This window comes from Phocoena phocoena, chromosome 17 (assembly GCF_963924675.1).
Source record: "Phocoena phocoena chromosome 17, mPhoPho1.1, whole genome shotgun sequence".
Classification (NCBI taxonomy): Eukaryota; Metazoa; Chordata; class Mammalia; order Artiodactyla; family Phocoenidae; genus Phocoena; species Phocoena phocoena.
Genome location: NC_089235.1, coordinates 44,928,591 through 44,956,188, shown reverse-complemented (window position 1 = coordinate 44,956,188; position 27,598 = coordinate 44,928,591). Strand labels below are relative to the sequence as shown.

Here is a 27,598-nt window from a genome sequence, read left to right as displayed (position 1 = left end):
TAGCTTTGGAGCTCAATTAGTAGAGACAGAGTTGGAGCAGAGATGAACATGTATTAAATTAACCTAGTCATTAGTTTTTAATTTAAATACTGTTCAGCTAAATAATTTGGCACCCGTTAAGTTTCAGTGGTGCTGGGCTGGCAGTTAAAGCACATCACTAATTATTCACAGGTTTTTTTTCCCCTCCTCTTTTCAAAGAAATGTGGAACCAGCAATTTATTGTGGTAAAAATATTTTCATGCACTTGCTTTTTCTGTGAAAATATTTTTCGCACATGGATGACTGGTACTACAAAGTTAGCTTTCACCACCTTCAGGTCAATTCGTTTTAGAACATTTGGAAAATGATACCCTTGAAATAAGAAAATTAAGTAAGGGAAAGAGCAGTCTGTAACAGCTTGCAGAGGATTGGGTTTGAGGCTCAAACTGAAAATTTTTCCTATCATATGATTAAAAGCTGAGTGTTCTCTAAATCAGCCTACTCAGCTTTCTGAGGGAAAGTCTTCCTCCATCGTTCATTTCTATCTCCCCCACTTTACGTGTCTTTTATTGTCACATACTAAACTAATTTGAGGAATTTTTGTAGATAAGCTTAGAAACGGTAAAAACAAGAGGACATGACGTGTGAGAGAGATTCTTCTTAAGCAGACAACAGGACTTCGGAGAATAAAGCCCAGGGTTCTTTCTCCTATAGATCATAGATGGTATAGACCATAGATGGCCAGCCCTTCCATGTATATGAACATGCATGAAAGTCAGCATGAAGTAGGAAACAGAATGTGGGCTTTGAAGTTTGCTCAACCTGGATTCTGTCTCCCCCCAGTTAAAGACTCTGCAGTGGCTCCCCATCATTCTAAAGCAATGATTCTCAAACTTGAGCATGCCTCAGAATCACCTGAGGGCCTGTTAAACACAGACTACTGGGACCCACCCTCAGAGTTTCTGATTATGGGGCGAGGCCCAAGAATCTGCATTTCTAACAGGTTCCTAGGTGATGCTGATGCTGCTGGTCCAGGGACACCCTCTGAGAATCACTGATTTGAGAGAGTAAGTTGAGAGTTATGGCATAAGTAGAAAGTCCTTGGTGAACTTGTCCTCTGCCTTTCTCTCCAGGCTTCCATCATGTTATTCTCCCCTCGAATATTAAGCTTCAGCAACGTCAAACTGCTTGCAGGTCCTTAAAAGCAGCCTGTTGTCTGGTGCTCCTTGTCTATTGTTCTTTTCTTTCTTTCTTTTTTTTTTTAAGCCCTGCCTTCCCTGGCTCTTAGCCTCATTCTCCCATCTTCAAAGGCACCAATGTTGCATCTCGCTGTGCCTTTATTCAGTAGTCAGGACTTCCTCTGACCACAGCCGGGAAATGTTCTCTCTGATTTTTTTAAAAAATTAATTAATTAATTAATTAATTTATTTTGGGCTGTGTTGGGTCTTCATTTCTGTGCGAGGGCTTTCTCTAGTCGTGGCAAGTGGGGGCCACTCTTCATCGCGGCGCGCGGGCCTCTCACTATCGCGGCCTCTCTTGTTGCGGAGCACAGGCTTCTGACGCGCAGGCTCAGTAGTTGTGGCTCATGGGCTTAGTTGCTCCGCGGCATGTGGGATCCTCCCAGACCAGGGCTCGAACCTGTGTCCCCTGCATTAGCAGGCAGATTCTCAACCACTGCGCCACCAGGGAAGGCCCTCCTTGTCTATTGTTGGTGCATGTATCTCGATACACTTGCTATTTCTTTTGCTGAATTCCCTTCTCTCCCTCATCTGGCTGTTGGGACTGTCTGTTTATTCTTCCAGACTCAGGTTTCCCTATACAACTTCCTTAATTTCCTAAAGATAGTTAACAAATCCTTCTGTGCCATCACTCTAGTTTGTATATACTTCTGTTGTAGTTATCGTGGGTTAAAGTGGACTTGCCTTATACACGCGTTATTACTCAAAATGAATTATTCGTGCTCTGCAGAGTGAGCGAGGGTGAGTTAAAGAGTGAGGGTGACTGTTTACCAGTCCGCAAGCACACATAGACCAGTCTGTGAACATCCTAGAGAGCGTGTGAGATGGAAGATGAGAATCTGCCACTCCCTCAGTGGCTCTTATCCCTCTTGCCTCTTAGTGTAGTCATCTTCTTCTGCTGAGGGTGATTCTCATGGTAAACATACATAGTTTTGTATAACATGAGCTTTAAACACAAGGCCACCGCTTTATCTGGTGCCTAAATAAAGAAGTAGTGACACATTTCAATGTCAGAGGAAAAATTGACTGTGATAAACTTCTTGAAAGATAGAACAACATGATACTAAGTGTTTTCAAGGATTTCAAGGGATAGTTTTGACTAAATATGATTTCAACTTATGTGCTGACTGTAGGACCACTTTTCCTTGTCTCACATCTCAGTTCATGTCTTGGGATGTGAGCCCTGTTGATTTTCAAAATCAGGGGCTCGTTTCTCATGCGCAGGTCTTTAAAGTTGGGATGTCTGATGTGGAGTTTGAACCCTTTGCTCCTCACGGAGAAGCTCTGGGTTTCGAGTTGCCTCGCAGGGTCACTGCACCAGGGGTGGGGTTTATGGCAAGGTTGTGTCCCAGCTTCTCCTACCTATTTGATGTGGTTTACATCTTGTTTGCCCAGTGTGTAGTCATCACTCAGCCAGCCTTTTGGCTTCTTTATGAGGAAATTGTTCCATACGTAGCTGTGGACTTAGTGTGTCCACTGGAGGAGACATATTCAGGATCTTCCTAAGCCGCCATCTTGCTGTAGGATGAGTCTTTATTAAAAAATATATGTGTGTGTATATTTATATATATATACACACACACAAACACATAATAGGTATTTATACATATACACATATATTTCTAACTCCAATTTTATAACATCCTGCCATTTACTAAATTTTAACTATAGTATATCTAGCAATCTGTTAGTAAAACTTGGAAGAATTGATGCTCTCCCTAGTACACTTACTGATCCAAGGGGAAGGGCTTAATATTCTACTACCTGGCTAAATATGTATAAATTAATCCACATGAGTATGCAGTTCTCTGAAGGAATCCTAAAATAAATTAATATTCTGGAAAAGGGACCTGATTCTGGATTTGGAGGGCAAAATGAGAAAAGACACAGCCAATCCACCATATACTTGCTATGGAGATAGAGGCCCCAAACATGTTAGTGATTTACCCAGAGTCACAGAGCTACTTATTGGCAAGCTGGTATTCAAACTCAAGACTCCTGACTGTTGTATATTAACTGACTGACTCTAAATAAAAGTTGGCAGCATTTAGTAATTACTGAGAAAAGCTCAGAAATATTGTCTTTCACTCTCCCTCCTTTTTTTGGTCACAGTGAATGGAACGGTGTTGAAATAGTCTTAAATGAAGAACACATTGTACTTAATTTTCTCCTTTTGGGCAAGGGAGACTTAGCTTTCATGGCTCCTGGGAATGAAAGAGACAACAGGAGTGATTTCTTCTTACTTTACTCATTCTTCCCTAGTAATCCACCCCCTTCTAAGAGAATAACATTGCTTCATAGAGACCAGGTGTGTATTTCTTTCCAGTTCCAAAGAAGCACAGAGATAAGAGGTTTATGCAAAAGGAATTTCTGCCATAATATATCCTGACACTTATCTCGTGGCATAAGTACATTTGGAAAAGAAGGATTCAGTGGGTTCCCTTACCTGTAGTCAAGAGATTTCTAAGCTTCTAAAAGGAAAGGTAATGATTAAGAATACAAAACTTTGTGTAAGTATATATGCATACATGTAAGTATCAAGTCTTCTTGGAGACAGTGAGTTTCTGGTTTTTAAAATTGTAAGATGTATTTCCACAAATTTATTTTGCAGAGCTTTTCAGAGGCAATTAGATTTAATGTGGACTCTGGAGTTTTTGAAGTAGTTAACAATGCTCCACAACTTCTGGAAAAGCAACTGAAAAAAATTCTCTTCAACCAGCAACCTCGAAATCCCATCTATGATGTTGTAAGAAAAGGAAGGAGTGATATTAAACCTGTTCAAGTGAATGCCCCTTATGAAGATGAGACCATTAATGTCAACTACAGTATCATGGTAAGAAAGTATATTTGAGTTTATATCTTCTAGGTAGATAAGGCATTAAGTGAGATTAACATCAGGTTTCTTGGGCTTCCCTTTCTGAAGTGTAACTGTATCTATTAAATTTTATTGTACTTGCACAAAGTATTTGTTAGTTACTGTATCATCTTATTCATATCAAATGGCCAGTTTAGTCTAGCAGTTTGTTGATATTTGATTATCAATATGAGAAGGGTCATGTAATTTACTTTGAATATTTAGAAAATAAGTTTAATTTGGGGCAGTATAAATATATGTATGCTTTACAGTTTAGATGCATTCTAGAAAGTGTGGGTATACAGGCGTACCTTGGAGATTTTGCACGTTTGGCTCCAGACCACCACAACAAAGTGAATATCATGATAAAGCAAGTCATACAATTATTTTGGTTTCCCAGTGCATATAAAAATTATGTTTACGCTACACTATAGTCTGTTAAGTGTACCATGGCATTGTGTCTTAAAAAAACAATGTACATACCTTAATTTAAAAAATACTTTACCGCTAAAAAACACTAACCATCATCTGAGCCTTCAGCAAGTCATAGTAGTAACATCAAAGATAACTGATCACAGATCACCATAACAAATGTAATAATGATGAACATGATTGAAATATTGCAAGAATTACCAAAATGTGACACACAGAAACATGAAGTGAGCAAATACTGTGGGAAGAATGGTGCTGATAGACTCGCCTGCCACAGGGATGCCACTAACCTTCAGTTTGTAAAAAAACACATTATCCGTGAGGCACAATAAAGCAAAGCACAATAAAACAAGTTATGCCTGTGCAGTGAATTTATTTCATTTGAGTTCTATCCTATCAAGCATTTGGGAATTGAGATTTCTGTCTTTAATTATTATATTAGTTTCAGGTATACAACACAGTGATTTGATGTTTTTATACATTGTGACATGAAAACCACAATAAGTCTAGTTACCATCTGTCACTATACAAAGTTATTAGAATATTATTAAGTATGTTCCCTATGCTATACTTTGCATCCCTGAGACTTATTTTATAATTGGAAGTTTGTACCGCTTAATTCCCTTTACCTATTTTGCCCATTCCCCCGCCCCCAGAGGTGGAATTGCTGGATCATATGGTAGTTCTAGTTTTAATTCTTTGAGGAAACTCCATCCTGTTTTCCATAGTGGTTGTACCAATTTACAGTGCGCGAGAGTTCCTTTTTCTCCACATCCTCGCCAACACTTTATTTGTTGTCTTTTTTGATAATAGCCGTTCTGACAGGTGTGAGGTGATATCTCATTGTGGTTTTGATTTGCATTTCCCATCCAGTTAGTGATCTTGAGCATCTTTTCATGTACCTGTTGGACATCTGTATGTCTTCTCTGGAGAAATGTCTATTAAGGTCCTTAGCCAGTTTTTTAAATTGGGATTTTTTTGTTGTTGTTGTTGAGTTGTATGAATTCTTCATATAATTTGGATATTAATCCCTTATCAGATATATCATTTGCAGATATCTTCTCTCATTCAGTAAGTGGCCTTTTTGCTTTGTTGATGGTTTCTTTTGCTGTGCAAAACTTTTTAGTTTGATGTATTCCCATTTGTTTACTTTTGCTTTTGCTGCCCTTGCCTGAGGTGACAGATCCAATATTGCTAAGACCAGTTTCAGAGAGCATATTGCCTATGTTTTCTTTTAGGAGTTTTATGCTTTCGGGTCTTACATTTAATTCCTTAATCCATTTTGAGTTTATTTTTGTATATGGTGTAAGAAAGTGGTCTAGTTTCATTCTTTTGCATATAGTTGTCCAATTTTCTCAACACCATTTATTGAAGAGACTGTCTTTTCCCCATGATATAGTCTTGCCTCCTTTGTCATGGGTTAATTGACCACATAAGTATGGGTTTATTTCTGGGCTCCCTATTCTGTTCCATTGATCTATATGTTTGTTTTTGTGACAGTGCCATCCTGTTTTGATTACTGTAGCTTTGCAGTATAGTTTGAAATCAGGGAACATAATACCTCCTGCTTTGTTCTTTTTTTAAAAAATTTATTTATTTTATTATTTTATTTTATTTATTTTTTCTGGCTGCATTGGGTCTTCGTTGCTGTGTGCAGGTTTTTCTCTGGTTGTGGCGAATGGGGGCTACTCTTCGTTGCGGTTCGTGGGCTTCTCGTTCTGGTGGCTTCTCTTGTTGTGGAGCCCAGGCTCTAGGCATGCGGCCTTCAGTAGTTGTGGCTTGCGGGCTCTAGAGTGCAGGCTCAGTAGTTGTGGCACACAGGCTTAGTTGCTCCGCGGCATGCGGGATCTTCCCGGTCCAGGGATTGAACCTGTGTCCCCTGCACTGACAGGTGGATTCTCAACCACTGCACCACCAGGGAAGCCCTTTTCTTCTTTCTTAAGATTGCTTTGGATATTTGGGGTCTTTTGTGGTTTCATACAAATTATAGGATTATTCTAGTTATGGGGAAAATGCCATGGGTGTTTTGCTAGGGGTTACTTTGAATCTATAGAATGCTTTGGGTAGTATGTACGTGTTAACAATATTAATTCTTCCCATCCACAGGCATGGTATATCTTTCCATTTATTTGTTCATCTTTAATTTCTTTCATCAGTATCTTATAATTTTCAGAGTACAGGTCTTTCACCTCCTTAGTTAAATTTATTCCTATGTATTTTATTCTTTTTGATGCAGTTGTAAATGTGATTGTTTTCTTAATTTTTCTTTCTGGTAGTTCATTACTAGAGTATAGAAATGCAACATATTTCTGTATATTAATTTTGTACCCTTGCAACTTTACTGAATTTATTTGTTCTAATAATTTTTGGCAGAGTCTTTAGGGTATTCTATATATAGTATCATGTCATCTGCAAATAGTGACCATTTTACTTCTTTTTTTTCCAGTTTGGGTGTCTTTTATTTATTTTTCTTGTCTGGTTGCTGTCGCTAGGAGTTCCAATATTATGTTGAATAAAAGTGGCAAGAGTGGGTATCCTTGTCTTGTTCCTGATCTTAGAGGAGGAATTTTCACCATTGAGTATGATGTCAGCTATGGGTTTGTCACATGGCCTTTATTATGTTAAGGTATGTTCCCTCTGTGCCCACTTTGTTGAGAGTTTTTTTTTTTTTAATTGTAAATGGATGTTGAATTTTGTCAAATGCTTTTTCTGCATCTATTGAGATGATCATATGATTTTTATTCATTTGTTAATATAGTATATCACATTGATTTGTCAATATTGAACCATCCTTGCATCCCTGGGATAAATCCCACTTGATCTGATTTATGATTCTTTTAATGTGTTATTGAATTCACCCTCTGTGTTTTATTGGGGATTTTTGCATCTTTGTTCATCAGGTATATTGGCCTGTGATTTTCTTTATCTTTTTTTTTTTTTTTTTGGTAGTGTCTTTGATTTTGTTATCAGGGTAATGCTGGCCTTGTTGGACGAGTTTGGAAGTGTTCCTTCCTCTTCAATTTTTTGGAATAGTTTGAGAAGAATAGGTGTTAACTCTTTTTAAAATGTTTGGTAGAATTCCCCTGTGAAGGCTTCTGGTCTTTCACTTTTGTTTGTTGGGAGGTGGTTTTTTTTTATTATTACTAATTCAATTTCATTATTGGTAATTTGTTAAGATTTTCTGTTTCTTCATGATTGAGTCTTAGAAGATTGTATGTTTTTAGGAATTTATCCATCTCTTCTAGGTTGTCCAGTTTATTGACAAATAATTGTACTAGTCTCTTATGATTCTTTGTATTTCTTTGATATTTGTTGTAACTTCTCTTTCATTTCTGATTTTATTTATTTGGGATCTCTGTTATTTCTTGATGAGTCTGGGTAAAGGTTTATCAATTTTGTTTATCTTTTCAAAGAACTAGCTCTTCATTGTTCTTTTCTTTTTTTTAAGTCTCTATTTCATGTATTCCTGCTCTGATATTTATTATTTTCTTCCTTGTACTAACTTTGGGCTTCATTTTTCTTCTTTTTCTAGTTCCTTTAGCTGTAAAGATACATTGCTTATTTGAGATTTTTCTTATTTCTTGAGGAAGGCCTGTATCACCATGAACTTCCCTCTTAGAACTGCTTTTGCTATGTCCCATAGACTTTGGAAAGTTGTGTTTTCATTTTCATTTGTTTCAAGGTATTTTTTATTTCCTCTTTGATTTCTTCACTGATCCACTGGTGGTTTAGTAGCATGTTATTTGGTTCCTCCATGTTTGTGTCTTTTCCAGTTTTCTTCTTTTACTTGATGTCTAGTTTCATACCATTTTGGTCAGAAAAGATGATTGATATGATTTCAGTCTTCTTAACTTTATTGAGACTTGTTTTGTGGACTAACGTGTGAGCTATCCTGAGTAATGTTCCATGTGTACTTGAAAAAAAATGTGTATTACGAAATTTTTGGGTGGAATGTTCTGTATCTGTCTGTTAGGTGTATCAGGTCTACTGTGTCATTTAAAGCCGATGTTTTCTTACTGATTTTCTGTCTGGATGATCTGTCTGTTGATGTATGTTGGGCACTAAATTCCCCTACTATTATTGTGTTACTGTCTATTTCTCCTTTTGTGTGTGTTAATATTTGCTTTATATACTTAGATGCTCCTATGTTGGTGCTTAAATATTTATGAATGTTATATCCTTTTCTTGGATTGACCTTTTTATCATTATGTAATGCCTTCCTTTGTCTTTTGTTGCAGTGTTTGTTTTAAAGTCTATTTTAGGCATGTGCAGTCAGTAAGAGGTGGGCGGAGGGTGCGGGTGATGTGTGTGGCTGTGTTTCGCCAGCCCAGAAGGGGAACTGCATGCTTGAGGTGACCAGGGACTGAGCATTTCAGATCTGCTTGGTAAACCTGGTGCATCACCATGCTGGCCACAAGACTTGTGTGTCTCCAGACACTACCTTCCAGGGTTTTCCACCAAGGTTTCACCAGGGCCTCCCCTGTTGTGAAGAATTCCATCACAAAGAATCAGTGGCTCTTAACACCCAGCAGGGAATATGCCACCAAGACAAGAATTGGAATTCGGCATGGGAAAACTAGCCAAGAACTCAAGGAGACAGCTTTGGAACAATCATTGGAAAAAATATTTTAAATTGATCAGATGGAAAGATGGTTTATTGCTGCAGTTGGTCTTGGAGCTTTGTGCTACTATGGCTTGGGAATGCCAATGTCTAATGAGATTGGAGCTATTGAAAAAGCTGTAATTTGGCCTCAGTATGTGAAGGATAGAATTCATTCCATCTATATGTACTTAGCAGGAAGTATTGGCATAACAGCTTTGTCTGCCCTGGCTGTGAGCAGAACTCCTGCTCTCATGAACTTCATGATGAGAGGCTGTTGGGTGACAGCTGGTGCAACCTTTGCATGCATGATTGAAGCTGGAATGCTGGTACGGAGCCCAGGCCCAAAGCGTCTTGCTTGGTTACTACATTCTGGTGTGATGGGTGCAGTGGTGGCTCTTCTGATGATATTAGGGGGGCCTCTTCTTGTCAGAGCTGTATGGTACACGGCTGGCATTGTGGGAGGCCTCTCCACCATGGCCATGTGTGTGCCCAGTGAGAAGTTTGTGAACATGGGAGCACCCCTGGGTGTGGGCCAGGGTGTTGTCTTTGTGTCCTCACTAGGATCTATGTTTCTTCCACCTACCACTGTGGCTGGTGCCACTCTGTACCCAGTGGCAATTTATGGTGGATTAGTTCTTTTCAGCACGTTTCTCCTGTATGATACACAGAAAGTAATCAAGCATGCAGAAGTAGTACCAGTATATGGAGTTAAAAAATATGATCCGATCAATTCGATGTTGGGAATCTACATGGACATTTTAAACATATTTATGCAAGTTGTCAGTATTCTAGCAACTGGAGGCAGCAGAAAGAAGTGAAGTGACTCAGCTTCTGACTTCCTTAATACATCAGATATCTGGCTTGTCTAATAGGGGCAGATATTCTTTAAATAGTTTGTGCAAGCAGCTTTCATGGAAGTTTAGAAGATAAGAACTTGTCAACATGTTTCAAGTGTTCCAGTAATGTGATGCTTCAGGTCTGCTTTTTCTTCTGGAGAATAAACTCAGTAGTTCTGTTCCAAATAGCACACACATTTTCAATTCTCATGTTTGAGTAATTCTAAAATGTTCTAATGAATGTGAAAACCAAGTTTTGTGTTGCAGGAATTTAAGTATTTTATCTATTATTAAATTTATTTGGTTAAGTGAAATTTAGCAAACTGTGTACCTGCATTTTCCATTTGGAATGTGGAATATTAACAAGTAATGTCATAAGCGATATAGGGGTTTGGTAAAGGGACCAGAGAGAAGTAAAGGGACACCTGCAGTCTTTCTTTGAATACTTAGAACTTAACAGTCGTGTAATTGTGGTGAGCCAGTGAAGGGGTCTGGATGTTTGGAAACAAGTCATGGCTGTACATCTGCTGAACTTGTCAGAAGTGTTGAGCAGAAAACAAAGACATAGGCGATTCTCCAGGCTCTCCTTACAGTATAGATGTGATCATATTTGGCTTTTCATTGTTTGACACTGTCAGGAGAGTCCACAGTGCTAATCATATGGAGAATTCCTGTTATATATATTATGTGTGTGTGTAAGCCTTACTTTTGAGTTGTCTAGAACAAAATATTCTTAAAACATTCAGGAAAGAATATTCAAAGCATGAAAATTTTTGCCTTTTTAAGTATACAAACAACATGTGCATAATTGCTGAATGTTTTTGCAAATTTATTGAAATGTTTAAAGGAATACATGCTTGCCTTTCTCATCTCTTCCGGCTTTAAAGCTTTTATCAGAGAAGCCTGTTTGGGCTTTACACTTGAGACTATGAAAGCAGTTTTTCCTCTCAGATTTGGTTTCTTGCATTCCCTCTCAGAGGAATCACTAAAAAAAGGAAGGCAAGGGCTTCCCTGGTGGCACAGTGGTTGAGAGTCCGCCTGCCGTTGCAGGGGACGCGGGTTTGTGCCCCGGTCCTGGAGGATCCCACATGCCGCGGAGCGGCTGGGCCCGTGGGCCATGGCCACTGAGCCTGCGTGTCTGGAGCCTGTGCTCCGCGGCATACAGCAAAAAAAAAAAAAAAAAAAAAGGAAGGCAAAGTGAGGCTTCTTTCATGAACCATATCAATCAAAAATGTAATGGAGAAAATGCTTCATTAGAGTTTCCCCAGCAGAATTTTTCTTCTCTCCTCCACAGACCATTATTTAACTCTCTTGTGCCATTTGTAAATTTTTTGATACAGAAGAGTTATTTTTGGACATTCTTATGAGTGAAATAAGTGTATGATTATTGAGATAGTTGGTGTTTTGACAAATATTTATTACAGTAATCCATAAATAACTATTCTAACCACTTCAAGTTACATAGGATGCTTATTTCTGAAATAATAAAGGCTCTGGCCAGATTAAAAAAAAATAAAGTCTATTTTATCTGATATGAGTATTGTTATCCCAACTTTCTTTTGGTTTCCATTTGTATGGAATATCTTTTCCATCCTTTAACTTTCCGTCTGTGTGTGTCTTTAGATCTGAAGTGAATCTCCTGTAGGCAGCACATAGATGGGTCTTGTTTTCTTATCCATTCAGCTACCCCATGTCTTTTGATTGGAGCTATTTACATTTAACGTCATTATTGATAGGTATGTACTTATTAATGTTTTTCTGGTTCTTTTTGTAGTTCTTCTTTGTTCCTTTCTTCTCTCTTGCTCTCTTCCTTTGTGACTTGATGGCTTTCTTTGATGTTATGCTTGGGTTCTTTTATCTTTAGTGTATTTATCATAGGTTTTTGTTTGTGATTCCCATGAGGTTCATGAATATAACATATATACATGGCAGTTTATTTTAAGTTGATAGTTGCTTAAGTTCAAATGCATTCTAAAAGCATCACATTGGGCTTCCCTGGTGGCTCAGTGGTTGAGAGTCCGCCTGCCGATGCAGGGGACATGGGTTCGTGCCCCGGTCCGGGAAGATCCCACATGCCACAGTGTGGCTGGGCCCGTGAGCCACGGCCGCTGAGCCTGAGCGTCTGGAGCCTGTGTTCCGCAATGGGAGAGGCCACAACAGTGAGAGGCCCATGTACCACAAAAAAAATAAATAAATAAAAATAAAATAAAAGCATCACATTTTACTACTCCCCCATGTTTTATGTTTTTGACATCATATTTTATACCTTTTTATTTTATTGTAGTTATAGTTGATTTTACTACTTTTGTCTTTTAAGCATCATACTAGCTTTTTAAGTAGCTGATATTGCCTTTACTATATATAATTTTTGCCTTTACCAGTGTAATTTTTTTCTTTCAAGTATTTTCTTATTTCTATTTATGGCCTTTTCTTTTCCACTTAAAGAAAATCCTTTAACATTTCTCATAAGGGTGGTTTAGAAGTGATGAACTCCTTTATCTTTTGTTTCTCTTAGAAACTCTTTATCTCTCCTTTAATTCTGAATTATAATCTTGCCAAGTAGAGCATTTGTGGTTGTAAGTTTTTATTTTTCAGCCCTTTAATATATTATGCCACTCTCTTCTGGCCTGAAAAGGTACTGCTGAAAAATAAGCTTGTAGTCTTATGGAAGTTCCCTCGTATGTGACTAGTTATTTTTCTCTTGCTGCCTTTAAAATTCTTCCTTTATCTTTAATTTTGCTGTTTTAATTATGGTATGTTTTGGTGTGGATCTCTTTGGGTTCATCTTCTTTGGGACTCTATGTGCTTCCTGGTTCTCAATATCCATGTCCTTCTCCAGGTTAGGGAAGTTTTCAGCCATTATTTCTTCAAATAAGCTTTTGCCCCTTTCTCTCTCTCTCTTCCTTCTGAGTCATCTACAAATTTTAGTATGCCTGATGTTGTCTCAGAGGTCCATAAACTATCCTCATTTTTTTAAAAAAACTTTTTTCTCTTCTGATTGGGTGATATCCACTTTTCTGTCTTCCAGATCACTGATCTCTTCTTCCATATCATCTATTTTGCTATCAATCCCCTCTAGTGTATTTTTCATTTCAGTTATTGTATACTTCAGCCCTGATTGGTTCTTTCTTATATTTTCTGACTCTGTTGAAGTTCTCAGTGTGTTTTTCCTTTCTTCTCCCAAGTTCAGTGAGCACCTTTATTATTATTACTTTGAACTATTTATAAGGTACCTTTCTTATCTCCATTTTGTTAAGCTTTTTTTTTTTTTTTCCTGAAGTTTTAGCTTGTTCTCTTTTTTTGGAACATATTCCTCTGTCTCCTCTGTTTGACTTTCTGTATTTTTTAAGTTTTATTTAATTTATTTTTTTATACAGCAGGTTCCTATTAGTCATCAATTTTATACACATCAGTGTGTATATGTCAATCCCAATCACCCAATTCAGCACACCACCACCACCACCCCCTGCCACTTTCCCCCACTGGTTTCCATACATTTGTTCTCTACATCTGTGTCTCAGTTTCTGCCCTGCAAACCGGTTCATCTGTACCATTTTTCTAGGTTCCACATATATACCTTAATATATGATATTTGTTTTTCTCTTTCTGACTTACTTCACTCTGTACGACAGTCTCTAGATCCATCCCCGTCTCAACAAAGGACCCAATTTTGTTCCTTTTTATGGCTGAGTAATATTCCATTTTATATGTGTACCACATCTTCTTTATCCATTCGTCTGTCGATGGACATTTAGGTTGCTTCCATGACCTGCCTATTGTAAATGGTGCTACAATGAACATTGGGGTGCATGTGTATTTTTTGAATTATGGTTTTCTCTGGGTTTATGCCCAGTAGTGGGATTGCTGGATCATATGGTAATTCTATTTTTACTTTTTAAAGGAACCCCCATACTGTTATCCATAGTGGCTGTATCAATTTACATTCCCACCAACAGTACAAGAGGGTTCCCTTTCTCCACACCCTATCCAGCATATGTTGTTTGTAGATTTTCTGAAGATGCCCATTCTAACTGGTGTCAGGTGGTACCTCATTGTAGTTTTGATTTGCATTTCTCCAGTAGTGATCTTGAGTAGCTTTTCATGTGCTACTTGGCCATCTGTATATCTTCTTTTGAGAAATGTCTGTTTAGGTCTTCTGCCTATTTTTGGATTGGGTTCTTTGTTTTTTTAATATTGAGCTGCATGAGCTGTTTATATATTTTGGAGATTAATCCTTTGTCTGTTGATTCGTTTGCAAATATTTTCTCCCATTCTGAAGGTGCAAAAGCTTTGAAGTTTCATTAGGTCCCATTTGTTTATCTTTGTTTTTATTTCCATTACTTTAGGAGGTAGATCAAAAAAGGTCTTGCTGTGATTCATGTCAAAGAGTGTTCTTCCTATGTTTTCCTCTAAGAGTTTTATAGTGTCCGGTCTTACATTTAGGGCTCTAATACATATTGAGTTTATTTTTGTGTATGGTGTGAAGGAGTGTTCTAATTTCATTCTTTTACATGTAGCTGTCCAGTTTTCCCAGCACCATTTATTGAAGAGACTGTCTTTTCTCAATTGTATATCCTTGCCTCCTTTGTCATAGACTAGTTGACCATAGGTGTGTGGGTTTATCTGTGGCCTTTCTATCTTCTTCTATTCATCTATGTTTCTATTTTTGTGCCAGTACCATATTGTCTTGATTACTGTAGCTTTGTAGTATAGTCTGAAGTCAGGGAGTCTGATTCTTCCAGCTCTGTTCTTTTCCCTCAAGACTGCTTTGGCTTTTTGGGATCTTTTGTGTCTCCATACAAATTTTAAGATTTTTTGTTCTAGTTCCGTAAAAAATGCCATTGGTAATTTGATGGGGATTGCATTGAATCTGTAGATTGCGTTGGGTAGTATAGTCATTTTCACAATATTGATTCTTCCAATCCAAGAACATGGTATATCTCTCCATCTATTGGTATCATCATTAATTTCTTTCATCAGTGTCTTATAGTTTTCCACATACAGGTCTTTTGTCTCCCTAGGTAGATTTATTCCTAGGTATTTTATTCTTTTAGTTGCCATGGTAAATGGGAGTGTTTCCTTAATTTCTCTTTCTGATTTTTCATCATTAGTGTAAAAGAATGCCAGAGATTTCTGTGAATTAATTTTGTATCCTGAAACTTTACCAAATTCATTGATTAGCTCTAGTAGTTTTCTGGTGGCATCTTTAGGGTTCTCTATGTATAGTATCATATCATCTGCAAACAGTGACAGTTTTATTCATTCTTTTCCAATTTGTATTCCTTTTATTTCTTTTTCTTCTCTGATTGCCGTGGCTAGGACTTCCAAAACTGTTTTGAATAATAGTGGTAAGGGTGGACATCCTTGTCTCATTCCTGATATTAGAGGAAATGCTTTCAGTTTTTCACCATTGAGAATGATGTTTGCTGTGGGTTTGTTGTATATGACCTTTATTATGTTGAGGTAGGTTTCCCTATGCCCACTTTCTGGAGAGTTTTTATCATAAATGGGTGTTGAATTTTGTGAAAAGCTTTTTCTGCAAGTATTGAGATGATCATATGGTTTTTTGTTCAATTTGTTAATATGGTGTATCACATTGATTTGCATATATTGAAGAATCCTTGCATCCCTGGGATAAATCCCACTTGATCATGGTTTATGATCCTTTTAATGTCTTGTTGGATTCTGTTTGCTAGTATTTTGTTGAGGATTATTGCATCTATATTCATCAGTGATATTGCTCTGTAGTTTTCTTTTTTTGTAGTATCTTTGTCGGGTTTTGGTATCAGGGTGATGGTGGCCTCATACAGTGAGCTTGGGAGTGTTCTTTCCTCTGCAGTTTTTTGGAAGACTTTGAGTAGGATGGGTGTTAGCTCTTCTCTAAATGTTTGATAGAATTCACTTGTGAAGCCATCGGGTCCTGGACTTTTGTTTGTTGGAAATTTTTTTTTTTTTTTTTTGCGGTACATGGGTTTCTCACTGCTGTGGCCTCTCCCATTGTGGAGCACAAGCTCCGGATGCGCAGGCTCAGCGGCCAGGGCTCATGGGCCCAGTTGCTCCGTGGCATGTGGGATCTTCCCGGACCGGGGCACGAATCTGTGTCCCCTGCATTGGCAGGCAGACTCTCAACCACTGCACCACCAGGGAAGCCCCTGAAGGAAGTTTTTTAATCACAGTTTCAATTTCATTACTTGTGATTGGTCTGTTCATATTTTCTGTTTCTTCCTGGTTCAGTCTTGGAAGGTTATACCTTTCTAAGAATTTGTCCATTTCTTCCAGGTTGTCCATTTTATTGGCACAGAGTTGCCTGTAGTAGTGTCTTAGGATGCTTTGTATTTCTGCAGTGTCTGTTGTAACTACTCCTTTTTCATTTCTGATTTTATTGATTTGAGTCCTCTCCCTCTTTTTCTTGATGAGCCTGGCTAATGGTTTATCAATTTTGTTTATCTTCTAAAAGAACCAGCTTTTAGTTTTATTTATATTTGCTATATTGTTTTCTTTGTTTCTATTTCATTTATTTGTGCTCTATCTTTATGATTTCTTTCCTTCTGCTAACTTTGGGTTTTTTTTTTTTTTGCCTTCTCTAGTTCCTTTAGGTGTAAGGTTAGATTGTTTATTTGAGATTTTTCTTGTTTCTTGAGGTAGGCTTGTATAGCTATAAACTTCCCTCTTAGAACTGCTTTTGCTGCATCCCATTGGTTTTGGATCATCATGTTTTCATTGTCATTTGTCTCTAGGTATTTTTTGATTTCCTCTTTGATTTCTTCAGTGATCACTTGGTTATTTAGTAACGTATTGTGTAGCCTCCATGTGTTTGTGTTTTTTTCCCTGTAATTCATTTCTAATCTCATAGTGTTGTTTGTGGTCAGAAAAGATTCTTGATATGATTTCAATTTTCTTAAATTTACTGACGCTTCATTTGTGACCCAAGATATGATCTATCTAGGAGAATGTTCCATGCACACCTGAGAAGAAAGTGTAATCTGCTGTTTTTGTATGGAATGTCCTATAAATATCAATTAAATCTATCTTGTCTATTGTGTCATTTAAAGCTTCTGTTTTCTTATTTATTTTGGATGATCTGTCCATTGGTGTAAGCGAGGTTTTAAAGTCCCCCACGATTATTGTGTTACTGTCGATTTCCTCTTTTATAGCTGTTAGCAGTTGCCTTATGTTGAGGTGCTCCTATGTTGGATGCATATATATTTATAATTGTTATATCTTCTTCTTGGATCGATCCGCTGATCATTGTGTAGCGTCCTTCCTTGTCTCTTGTAACATTCTTTATTTTAAAGTCTATTTTTTCTGATATGAGTATTGCTACTCCAGCTTTCTCTTAATTTCCATTTGCATGGAAAATCTTTTTCCATCCCCTCACTTTCAATCTGTATGTGTCCCTAGGTCTGAAGTGGGTCTCTCGTGGACAGCATACATATGGGTCTTGTTTTTGTATCCACTCAGCAAGCCTGTGTGTTTTGGTTGGAGCATTTAATCCATTCACGTTTAAGGTAATTATCGATAAGTATGTTCCTATGACCATTTTCCTAATTGTTTTGGGTTTGTTTTTGTAGGTCCTTTTATTCTCCTGTGTTTCTCACTTAGAGAAGTTCCTTTAGCATTTGTTGTAGAGCTGGTTTGGTGGTGCTGAATTCTCTTAACTTTTGCTTGTCAGTAAAGCTTTTGATTTCTCCATCGAATCTGAATGAGATCCTTGCCGGGTAGAGTAATCTTGGTTGTAGGTTCTTCCCTTTCATCAGTTTATCATGCCACTCCCTTCTGGCTTATAGAATTTCTGCTGAGAAATCAGCTGTTAATCTTATGGGAGTTCCCTTGTATGTTATTTGTCATTTTTCCCTTGCTGCTTTCAATAATTTTTCTTTGTCTTTAATTTTTGCCAATTTGATTAGTATGTGTTTTGGTGTGTTTCTCCTTGGGTTTATCCTGTATGGGAGTCTCTGTGCTTCCTGAACTTGGGTGGCTATTTCCTTTCCCATGTTAGGGAAGTTTTCGACTATAATCTCTTCAGATATTTTCTCTGGTCCTTTCTCTCTCTCTTCTCCTTCTGGGACCCCTATAATGTGAATGTTGTTGCATTTAATGTTGTCCCAGAGGTCTCTTAGGCTGTCTTCATTTCTTTTCATTCTTTTTTCTTTATTCTGTTCCGCAGCAGTGAATTCCACCAGTCTCTCTTCCAGGTCACTTATCCGTTTTTCTGCCTTAGTTATTCTGCTATTGTTTCATTCTAGTGTAGTATTCATTTCAGTTATTCTACTGTTCATCTCTGTTTGTTTGTTCTTTAATTCTTCTGGGTCTTTGTTAAACATTTCTTTCATCTTCTCAATCTTTGCCTCCATTCTTTTCCTGAGGTCCTGGATCATCTTCACTATCATTATTCTGAATTCTTTTTCTGGAAGGTTGCCTATCTCCACTTCATTGAGTTGTTTTTCTGGAGCTTTATCTTGTTCCTTCATCTGGTGCATAGTCCTCTGCCTTTTCTTCCTTTCTATCTTACTGGGAATGTGGTTTTTGTTCCACAGGCTGCAGGATTGTAGTTCTTCTTGCTTTTGCTGTCTGCCCTCTGGTGGATGAGAGTATCTAAGAGGCTTGTGCAAGCTTCCTGACTGGAGGGACTGGTGATAGGTAGAGCTGGGTATTGCTCTGGTGGGCAGAGCTCAGTAAAACTTTAATCTGCTTGACTGCTGATGGCTGGGGCTGGGTTCCCTGCCTGTTGTCTGTTTGGCCTGAGGCAACCCCACACTGGAACCTACCTGGGCTCTTTGGTGGGGTTAATGGCAGACTCTGGGAGAGCTCACGCCTAGCAGTACTTCCCAGAACCTCTGCTGCCAGTTTCCTTGTCCTCACGGTGAGCCACAGCTACCCCCCACCTCTGCAGGAGACCCTCCAACACTAGCAGGTAGGTCTGGTTCAGTCTCCCTTGCGGTCACTGCTCCTTCCCCTGGGTCCCGATTTGTACACTACTTTGTGTGTGCCCTCCAGAGTGGAGTGCCTGTTTCCCCCAGTCCTGTCGAAGTCCTGCAGTCAAATCCCGCTAGCCTTCAATGTCTGATTCTCTAGGTACTGTTGCCGGACCCCCAGGTTGGGAAGCCTGACGTGAGGCTCAGAACCTCCACTCCAGTGGGTGAACTTCTGTGGGATTAGTGTTCTCCAGTCTGTGTGTCACCCACCCAGCAGTTATGAGTTTTGATTTTACTGTGATTGCCCCCCTGCCCCCGTCTCACTGTGGCTTCTCCGTTGTCTTTGGATGTGGGGTATCCTTTTTGGTGAGTTCCAGTGTCTTCCTGTTGATGATTGTTCAGCAGCTAGTTGTGATTCTGGTGTTCTCGCGAGATGGAGTGAGAGCACGTCCTTCTACTCTGCCATCTTGGTTCAGTGGCTTTCTGTATTTGATTCTGTGAATCAGGCCAAACAGCTACCTCTCCTGATTTTGAAGATGTGGCCTTGTGTAGGAGCATTCCTTGTGTAAAGTGCTTGTGCTAGGAAGCTTTGGAATGCCAGCTGGAGCTGGAGAGGATGTGGACTGGGATGGGGGGTGTCCCCAGGGCATACAGCATCGGGGCTCCCTTGGTAGGATGGTTGGAGTTGGAGTAGGCCCATGCCAGGGTTTCCCCAGACGTGCCTCTCCAGGGCTGCTCTAGCAAGATAACTAACTGTAGCTGGAGTGGGTGCAGCTTGAGTATTCCCAGGTTGCACTGCATGGGGTTGAGATTTCTGATCTTGAAATTACATTGTGTGGCTCTGAGTCTCTGGCGTTAAATTCTCTCAGCTTCTGAATTTTGTCTCCCTAGCATGATGTAAAAGAACTTGGGTTCTAATATTGGCTCTTCAACTTACTAGACTGTGCTTTTATACAAGTCATTTTGATGAGCCTCATTTTCCTCATCTGTCAAATGATGCCTTCAATACCTACTACTTAGGTTTGTTATGTGAATCAAATGAAAATAATAATGTGTAACAATACTGTTTTCTCTTGATTTAAAATGTCTGATGGACATTTTAAGCTAACACATATCTAATACTTAAAACATAGCTCTTCTCCAGCCTGGAAAATCTTCAATTCTTCTTTTACTGAATTCAGATATATTTCTGTCTTTCTTGTTTAATTTCATCAAATTAAATGTATTAATAATAATAACTATTTATAAATATTGTTTATAAATACAAAAATAAAAATAGTAATAACAACTATGTTATAGCATTGTTTTGAATTTAAAACAAGGACATCTATTATGGACAGTTTAGCACTGTATAAACATTTAGTTAAAAACTTTTTTCCCTAGTTGGGACAGTGATATTTATTGGTTTATTCAGTTTCTTCAGTGAACAGAAATTTTTTATTTCATGGAAGTCTTTATAACCTATTTCTTTTTTGTTAAAAACTGTTTATTAGGAGCTTCTTTTTTTTTATTGAGGTACAGTTGACATAGAACATTATATTAATTTCAGGTGTACAGCATAATGATTCAATATCTGTGTACAAGGAGCTTCTTAACTTGAGTTATGTATTTTGACACAGTCTCTCAGAAAGATCTAAAAGGTGATCTTACTCGATATATTTGAGGTAGACTGTGATTCATTAAATATACATACTGTAAACAACAGGGCAACAATTTAAAAATATTTTAAAGAGGTATAAATCATATAATAATAGTGGAGAAAAAAAGGAATAAGAAAGTACTCAAACCAAAAACAGGCAGAGAATGAAGAAAGAAGAGATAAAGGATATACAGAACAAGCAGAAAGCAAGATGGTAGATTTTGAGCAAACCACATCAGTAATTAGCAGCACCTTAATCATATACATAAATAATTACATTAAATTTAAATGGCTTACACACCCCAATTAAGAGTCAGAGTCAGATGGGTTAAAAAAAAGACCCACCACTATTTTCTGTCTATAAGAACATCACCTTAAATATAATACAAAATTTTGTTGTAAGTAAAAGAAGGCAAAAAGCTATACCATACAATTACTAATTGAAAGAAAGCTGGAGTGACTGTGTTAATATCAGAGTAGACTTCAGAAGAAGGCATCTTGCTATGGATACAAAGAGACATCACATAGTGATAAAGCGATCAATTCACCAAGAAAGCATAACAACCCATAATTATGCACCATACAAAAGACCTTCAGAATACATGAAATAAAAGCTGATAGCACTGAAAAGAGGAATAGACAATCCATAGTTATAGTTAAAGACTTAAACACTGTTCTCCCAGTAATCCAATAAAAAAAAGACAGAAGACTAGTACACACCTATTAGAATGGCCAAAATCCAGAACACTTACAACACCAAATGTTAATGAAGATGTGGAGCAACAGGAAATCAGATACATTGCTGGTGGAAATGCAAAAGTGGTACAGCCACTTTGGAGGACATTTGGATGGTTTCTTACAAAACTAACATACTCTTAGCATACATTTCAGCAATCATACTCCCTGGTTATTTACCCAAAGGAGTTGAAAATATATGCCCACACAGAAACCTGCATATGGATGTTTATAGTAGCTTTATTCATAATTGTCAAAACTTGGAAGCAACTAAGATGCCCTTCATTAGATGAGTGGATAACTAAACTGTCTACATCCAGACAAGGGGATATTATAGAGTGGTAAGAAGAAATGAGCTTTCAATCCACAAAAAATACATGGTGGGACCTTAAATACATATTTCTAAGTGAAAGAAGCCAATTTGAAAAAGGCTACATACTGTATGATTCCAACTATATAATATTCTGAAAAAGGCACATCTATGTAGACAATGAAAAGGTTAGTGGTTTTGTATAAAATGGATAACTGATAAGGACCTGCTGTATAAAAAAATAAATAAAATAAAATTCAAAAAAATACAGAATAAAATCAAGCACATCAAAATATTAAAAAAAAAGATCAGTGATTACTAGGGGTTCCAGGGGCCAGAGATGAATAGGCAGAGCATAGAGGATTTTTAGGGTAGTGAAAATACTCTGTATGATATTACACTGATGGATATATGTCATTATATGCTTGTCCAAACCCATAGAATGTATAACACCAAGAGTGAACCCTAAGGTAAACAATGGATTTTGGGTGATTATGATGTGTCAATGTAGGTTCATTCTTGGTAAAAAATGTACCATTCTGTGAGTGATGTTCATAAAGGGGGAGGCTGTGAATATGTGGATGCAGGAGATATACAGGAAATCTTTATCTTCTCAGTTTTGTTGTAAACCTAAAACTGCTCCAAAAAACTAAGTCTTGGGGGAAGAAGATTTCCACGAAGAAAACTCTAGGTCCAGATGACTTCACTGGTGAATTCTGTCAAACCTTTAAAGATGAAGTAATACTAAATTTATGAAAACGCTTCCAAAAAAAAAAAAAAAAAAACAAAATAAGAGGGATCAATTTCCAACTCATTTTATAATGCCAGCATTATCCTTATACCAGCACTAAAGAAATTTCAAAGAAAAGAGCTTACAAACTAATATCCCTCATGAACGTAGACACAAAAAAGTTCAAAAACAGCAAACTGAATCTAGCAATGCAAAAAATACTAATAATGAAGCATATTTTAGAAGAAAACACAAATGTAAATCTTCATGACCTTATATAGGCATTGGTATTTTAGATATCACACCAAAAGCATAAACAACAAAAGAAAAAAACAGATAAATAAAAATATAAAACTTTTATGGTCTAAAGAAAGTGAAAAGACAACCCACAGAATGGGAGAAAATATTTGCCAGTCATATATATGATAAGGACTGTGTATCTAGACTGTGTAAAGAGCTCTTACAACTCAACAATAAAAGGACTACCCAATTTAAAAATGGACAAAGGATCTGAATAGATATTTCTCCAAACAAGATGTAAAAATGACCAATACACATATGAAAAGATGCTCAACATCTTTAGTCATAAGAGAAGTGCATTCAACATTGGGAGGTGAGGTGGAGGAGTTGGAATGAATGGAGAGTGATTGCTAATGGGTATGGGTTTTTTGGAGAGGGTGATGAAAATGTTCTAAATTTGTGGTGATGGTTTCTGAATATACTAAAATCATTGGCTTATACTTTAAATGGATGAGTTGTGTGAAACATAAGCTATATCTCAAAGCTGTTATTAAAAAAAAGTGTTCGCACATACATCACAATGAACTGTTTCTACTCACCTATTATGATGTACAAAATAAACAACAAATAAATATTGACAATACAAAATGCTAGCCAGGATGCAGAGCATCTAGAACTCTTACATTGTTGATGCAAATTACATTTGGGAAAACAGTTTGGCAGTTCTTCCTAAGTTAAACACATGCCATACTACCTATCTATCTTATTCCTATATATTAACCCAAGGGAAATAGACAGTTATGTTCACATAAAAACCTGTACGTGAGGGACTCCCCTGGTGGCACAGTGGTTAAGAATCCGCCTGCCAGTGCAGGGGACACAGGTTCGAGCCCTGGTCCGGGAAGATCCCACATGCCGCGGAGCAACTAAGCCCGTGTGCCACAACTACGGAACCTGAGCTCTAGAGCCTGCGAGCCACAACTACTGAGCCCATGTGCCACAACTACTGAAGCCTGGGCGCCTAGAGCCCGTGCTCCGCAACAAGAGAAGCCACTGCAGTGAGAAGTCCACACACCATGATGAAGAGTAGCCCCCACTCACCGCAACAAAGACCCAATGCAGCCAAAAAAAAAAAAAAAAGAAAACACCTATATGTGAATGTCTCCAGTTGTTTTATTATAATCACCAAAAGCTAGAAACAACCCGAATTTCCTTACTGGGAATGGATAAATAAAATGTGGTTCATCAGTACAGTGGAGTACTACTCAGCAATGAAGAGGAATGGACTAGTGATCCATGGAAGAACATAGATCAGTCTCACATGCATTATGCTAAATGAAAGAAGCCAGAGTCAAAGGCTACATACTATATTGATTCCATTTATATGACATTCTGGGAAAGGCAAAACTATATAGAGAAACTGTCAGTGGTTGCCAGGGCCTGGGGTTAGAGGGAGTCATTGACTGCAAAGTGTCATGAGGAAGTTTGGAGCTGTTGGAACTATTCTACATCTTGATTGTAGTCATGGTTACATGACTGTATGTAATTGTCAAAACTTGTAGCACTGTGTACTAAAAAGGATGGATTTTACTCTATGTAATTTATACTTCAGTAAATGACTAGACAGAAAATCTAGTCCATTGGCAGGTAGCCATGCTTTATTTAGTTGCTCATACATATAAATATAATTTTTATTAATCTAATCCTGGTGACAGTTTAAAGAGCTTGTGTATGGCTAATTGGAAGTAGTTCTAGAGTGTTTTACCTACCGACAGCCAGTTTCCCCTAACCTTTTGGTTATCTGTTTTTCTTTCTTAACGTTTTTTTTAGTTTTGAGGATTAAATAATTTTACTTTAGGTAAATTATTTTTGTGTTTCTTATAGTGTTTATTAATTTATCCTTCTATGGTTGGCAGGGTTGTTTTGTATCTTTTTGGTCTTTATATTTTAGTTACTTGAAAACACCTTGAAAGGATTTTTTAGCAGTTTGACTAAAGACTTTTCTTCAATTTTGATTTTATTTTTTTATACTTTCCACTTAATTTTTAGGTCAAATAGATGCAAAACATACAAAAAGGAAAGAGTTATAGGTGAACTGTTCATTAGGTAAATATTAGGCAAACTGATTTTGTATGAACTGAGTAGTTCCATGGCCTTGTAGAATTCCTCAAGTGTTTATGTCGATTTTTATGTGCGGCCTGGTGTCTTTTTGTGATACATTGAATACATTGCTCATGAGAATTCAAGACTCCTGTGTGGTTGGTTGTCAGTGTGTAGCATATGTGGAATCCTTCTTACTCAAGATCCAAATGTCCTTCAGATCTCACTGATAAGCAGTCAACAAGATGCTACTGTTAAGGTGCTGGCTGTTTCCAAAGTTTCTTCTATTCTTTCAGTACCCAGAAGATAGTCTTTGGTGAAGGCAAGTGGCTGTTTTTGGCTAAACGGGAGGAAACCATTGTTTGCTCAGTTTTCCAGTCCTGGGGAGCCTAATGACTTGGTGCCACATGTCAGCATTGCTGAGCACAGGTGCACCCCCAAGAACATTAGCTTCTCAGATGGTGGCAGCACTGCTGTGTGAGCCTGCGATTTCCTCAAAGGAGATAGCAGTGGTCTGCGTTGACTCTGATGTTAATATCAGAGCAAAATTTTTGCTTTAGCAGACAGTCAGTGGAAGCCACATAGTGCAGACACATTTGCCTCACTGAAATGTGTACTTTATTGGTTGTTTTACTTATTATTAGCATCTGTTTACTGTCCAAGGTACTGGCATTGATTAGAATTCTGGAAAAAGTGAATATAAGACAAAATAGAAACAATAGTGTATAAATGTCTTAGGATGAATAGCAACTTAGTAACTCTTCTGTAAATTCATGTGACCCTCACAACCTCAAGATAAAATCTAAACTCCATAATGTTATTTAAAAGACTACTCATAATCAGGGCCCTGCCTACTTCTCCAGCCTTCCTCCCTCCATCTCTCAAATCTTACCCTGTGATCTATTAAGCTAAACTTATCTTTATTTCTTTCCTCCTTCCCTCTTCAACCTAGCTAATCATGCCTCCAGTCAATTATAATTTTTAAAAATTTTTATTGGATTACAGTTGATTAACGACGTTGTGTTAGTTTCAGATATACAGCAAAGTGATTCAGTTATACATACACAAGTATTCTTTTTCAAATTCTTTTCCCATATAGGTCATTACAGAGTATTGAGTAGAGTTCTCTGTGATATACAGTAGGTACTTATTAGTTATCTATTTTATATATAATAGTAGTGTGTATATGTCAATCCCAATCTCTCAGTTTATCCTTTCCCCCTTCCCTCCATAACCGTAAGACTGTTTCTACATCTATGACTCTATTTCTGTTTTGTAAATAAGTTCATTTGTACCATTTTTTTAGATTCCACATATAAGTGATATCATGATATTTGTCCTTCTCTGTCTGACTGTCATATGACAGTCTCTAGGTCCATACATGTGGCTGCAAATAGCATTGTTTCATTCTTTTTTAATGGCTGAGTAATATTCCATTGCATATATGTACCACATCTTCTTTATCTCTTCTTCAGTCAATGAACATTTAGGTTGCTTCCAGTCCTGGATATTGTAAATAATGCTGCAGTGAACGTTGGGATGCATGTATCTTTTTGAATTATGGTCTTCTCAGGGTTTATGCCCAGGAGTGGGATCGCTGGATGGAATGGTAGCTCTATTTTTAGTTTGTTAAGGAAACTCCATACTGTTCTCCGTAGTGGCTGTACCAGTTTGCATTCCCACCAACAGTGTAGAAGGGTTCCCTTTTCTCCACACCCTCCCCAGCATTTACTGTTTGTAGGTTTTGTTGATGGCTATTCTGACCAGTGTGAGGTGATACCTCACTGTAGTTTTGATTTGCATTTCTCTGATAATTAGTGATGTTCAACATCTTTTCATGTGCCTTTTTGGCCATCTGTATATCTTCTTTGGAGAAATTTCTATTTAGATGTCCTCCCCATTTTTTGACTGGGATGTTTGTTTTTTGTTATTGAGCTGCATGAGCTGTTTGTATATTTTGGAGGTTAATGCCGTGTTGGTCACTTAGGTTTGCAAATATTTTCTCCCACTCTGTTGGTTGTCTTTTTGTCTCATTTATAGTTTTCTTTGCTGTGCAAACACTTTTAAGTTTAATTACGTCCATTTTTTAATTTTTGTTTTTATTTTCATTACTCTAGGAGGTGGATCCAAAAAGATATTTCTGCAGTTTATGTCAGAGAATGTTCTATGTTTTCCTCTAAGAGTTTTATAGTATCGGCCTTACATTTAGGTCTTTAATCCATTTTGAGTTTATTTTTGTGTATGGTGTTAGGGAGTGTTCTAATTTCATCCTTTTACATGTGGCTGTCCAGTTTTCCCAGCACCACTTATTGAAGAACTGTCTTTTCTCCCTTGTGTATTCTTGCCTCCTTTGTCATAGATTAGTTGGCCATAGGTGTGTGGGTTTATCTCTGAACTTTCTATCCTGTTCCATTGATCTGTATTTCAGTTTTTGTGCCAGTACCATACTGTTTTGATTACTGTAACTTTATAATATACTCTGAAGTCAGGGAGCTTGATTTCTCCAGCTCCTTTTTTCTTTCTCAAGATTGCTTTGGCTCCTTAGGGTCTTCCGTGTTTCCATACAAATTTAAAAAATTTTTGTCCTAGTTCTGTGAAAAATGCCATTGATAGTTTGATAGGGATTGCATTGAATCTGTAGATTGCTTTGGGTAGTATAGTCATTTTGATAATATTGATTCTTCCAATCCAGGAAAATGGTATATCTCTCCATCTGTTTGTGTCATCTTTGATTTCTTTCATCAGTGTCTTATAGTCTTCTGAGTCTTTTACCTCCTTAGGTAGGTTTATTCCTAGGTATTTTATTCTTTTTGTTGCACTGGTGAATGGGATTGTTTGCTTAATTTCTCTTTCTGATCTTTCGTTGTTAGTGTACAGGAATGCAAGAGATTTCTGCGCATTAATTTTGTATCCTGAAACTTTACCAAATTCATTGATGAGCTCTAGTTGTTTTCTGGTAGCATCTTTAGGATTTTCTATGTATGGCA

At 37.6% G+C, this 27,598-nt stretch overlaps 1 protein-coding gene and 1 pseudogene across 1 annotated transcript in view; both read left to right on the top strand.

Moving 5' to 3' along the window:
• Positions 1-27,598, top strand: part of RGS22 (regulator of G protein signaling 22) — a 170,976-nt gene that overhangs the window by 19,695 nt on the left and 123,683 nt on the right. Inside the window, exon 4 of the mRNA XM_065895144.1 lies at positions 3,829-4,050. Within this exon, the coding sequence (XP_065751216.1) occupies positions 3,829-4,050 (222 nt within the window). The remainder of the gene's footprint in view (positions 1-3,828; positions 4,051-27,598) is intronic.
• LOC136137195 (growth hormone-inducible transmembrane protein pseudogene) lies at positions 8,908-9,924 on the top strand (annotated as a pseudogene).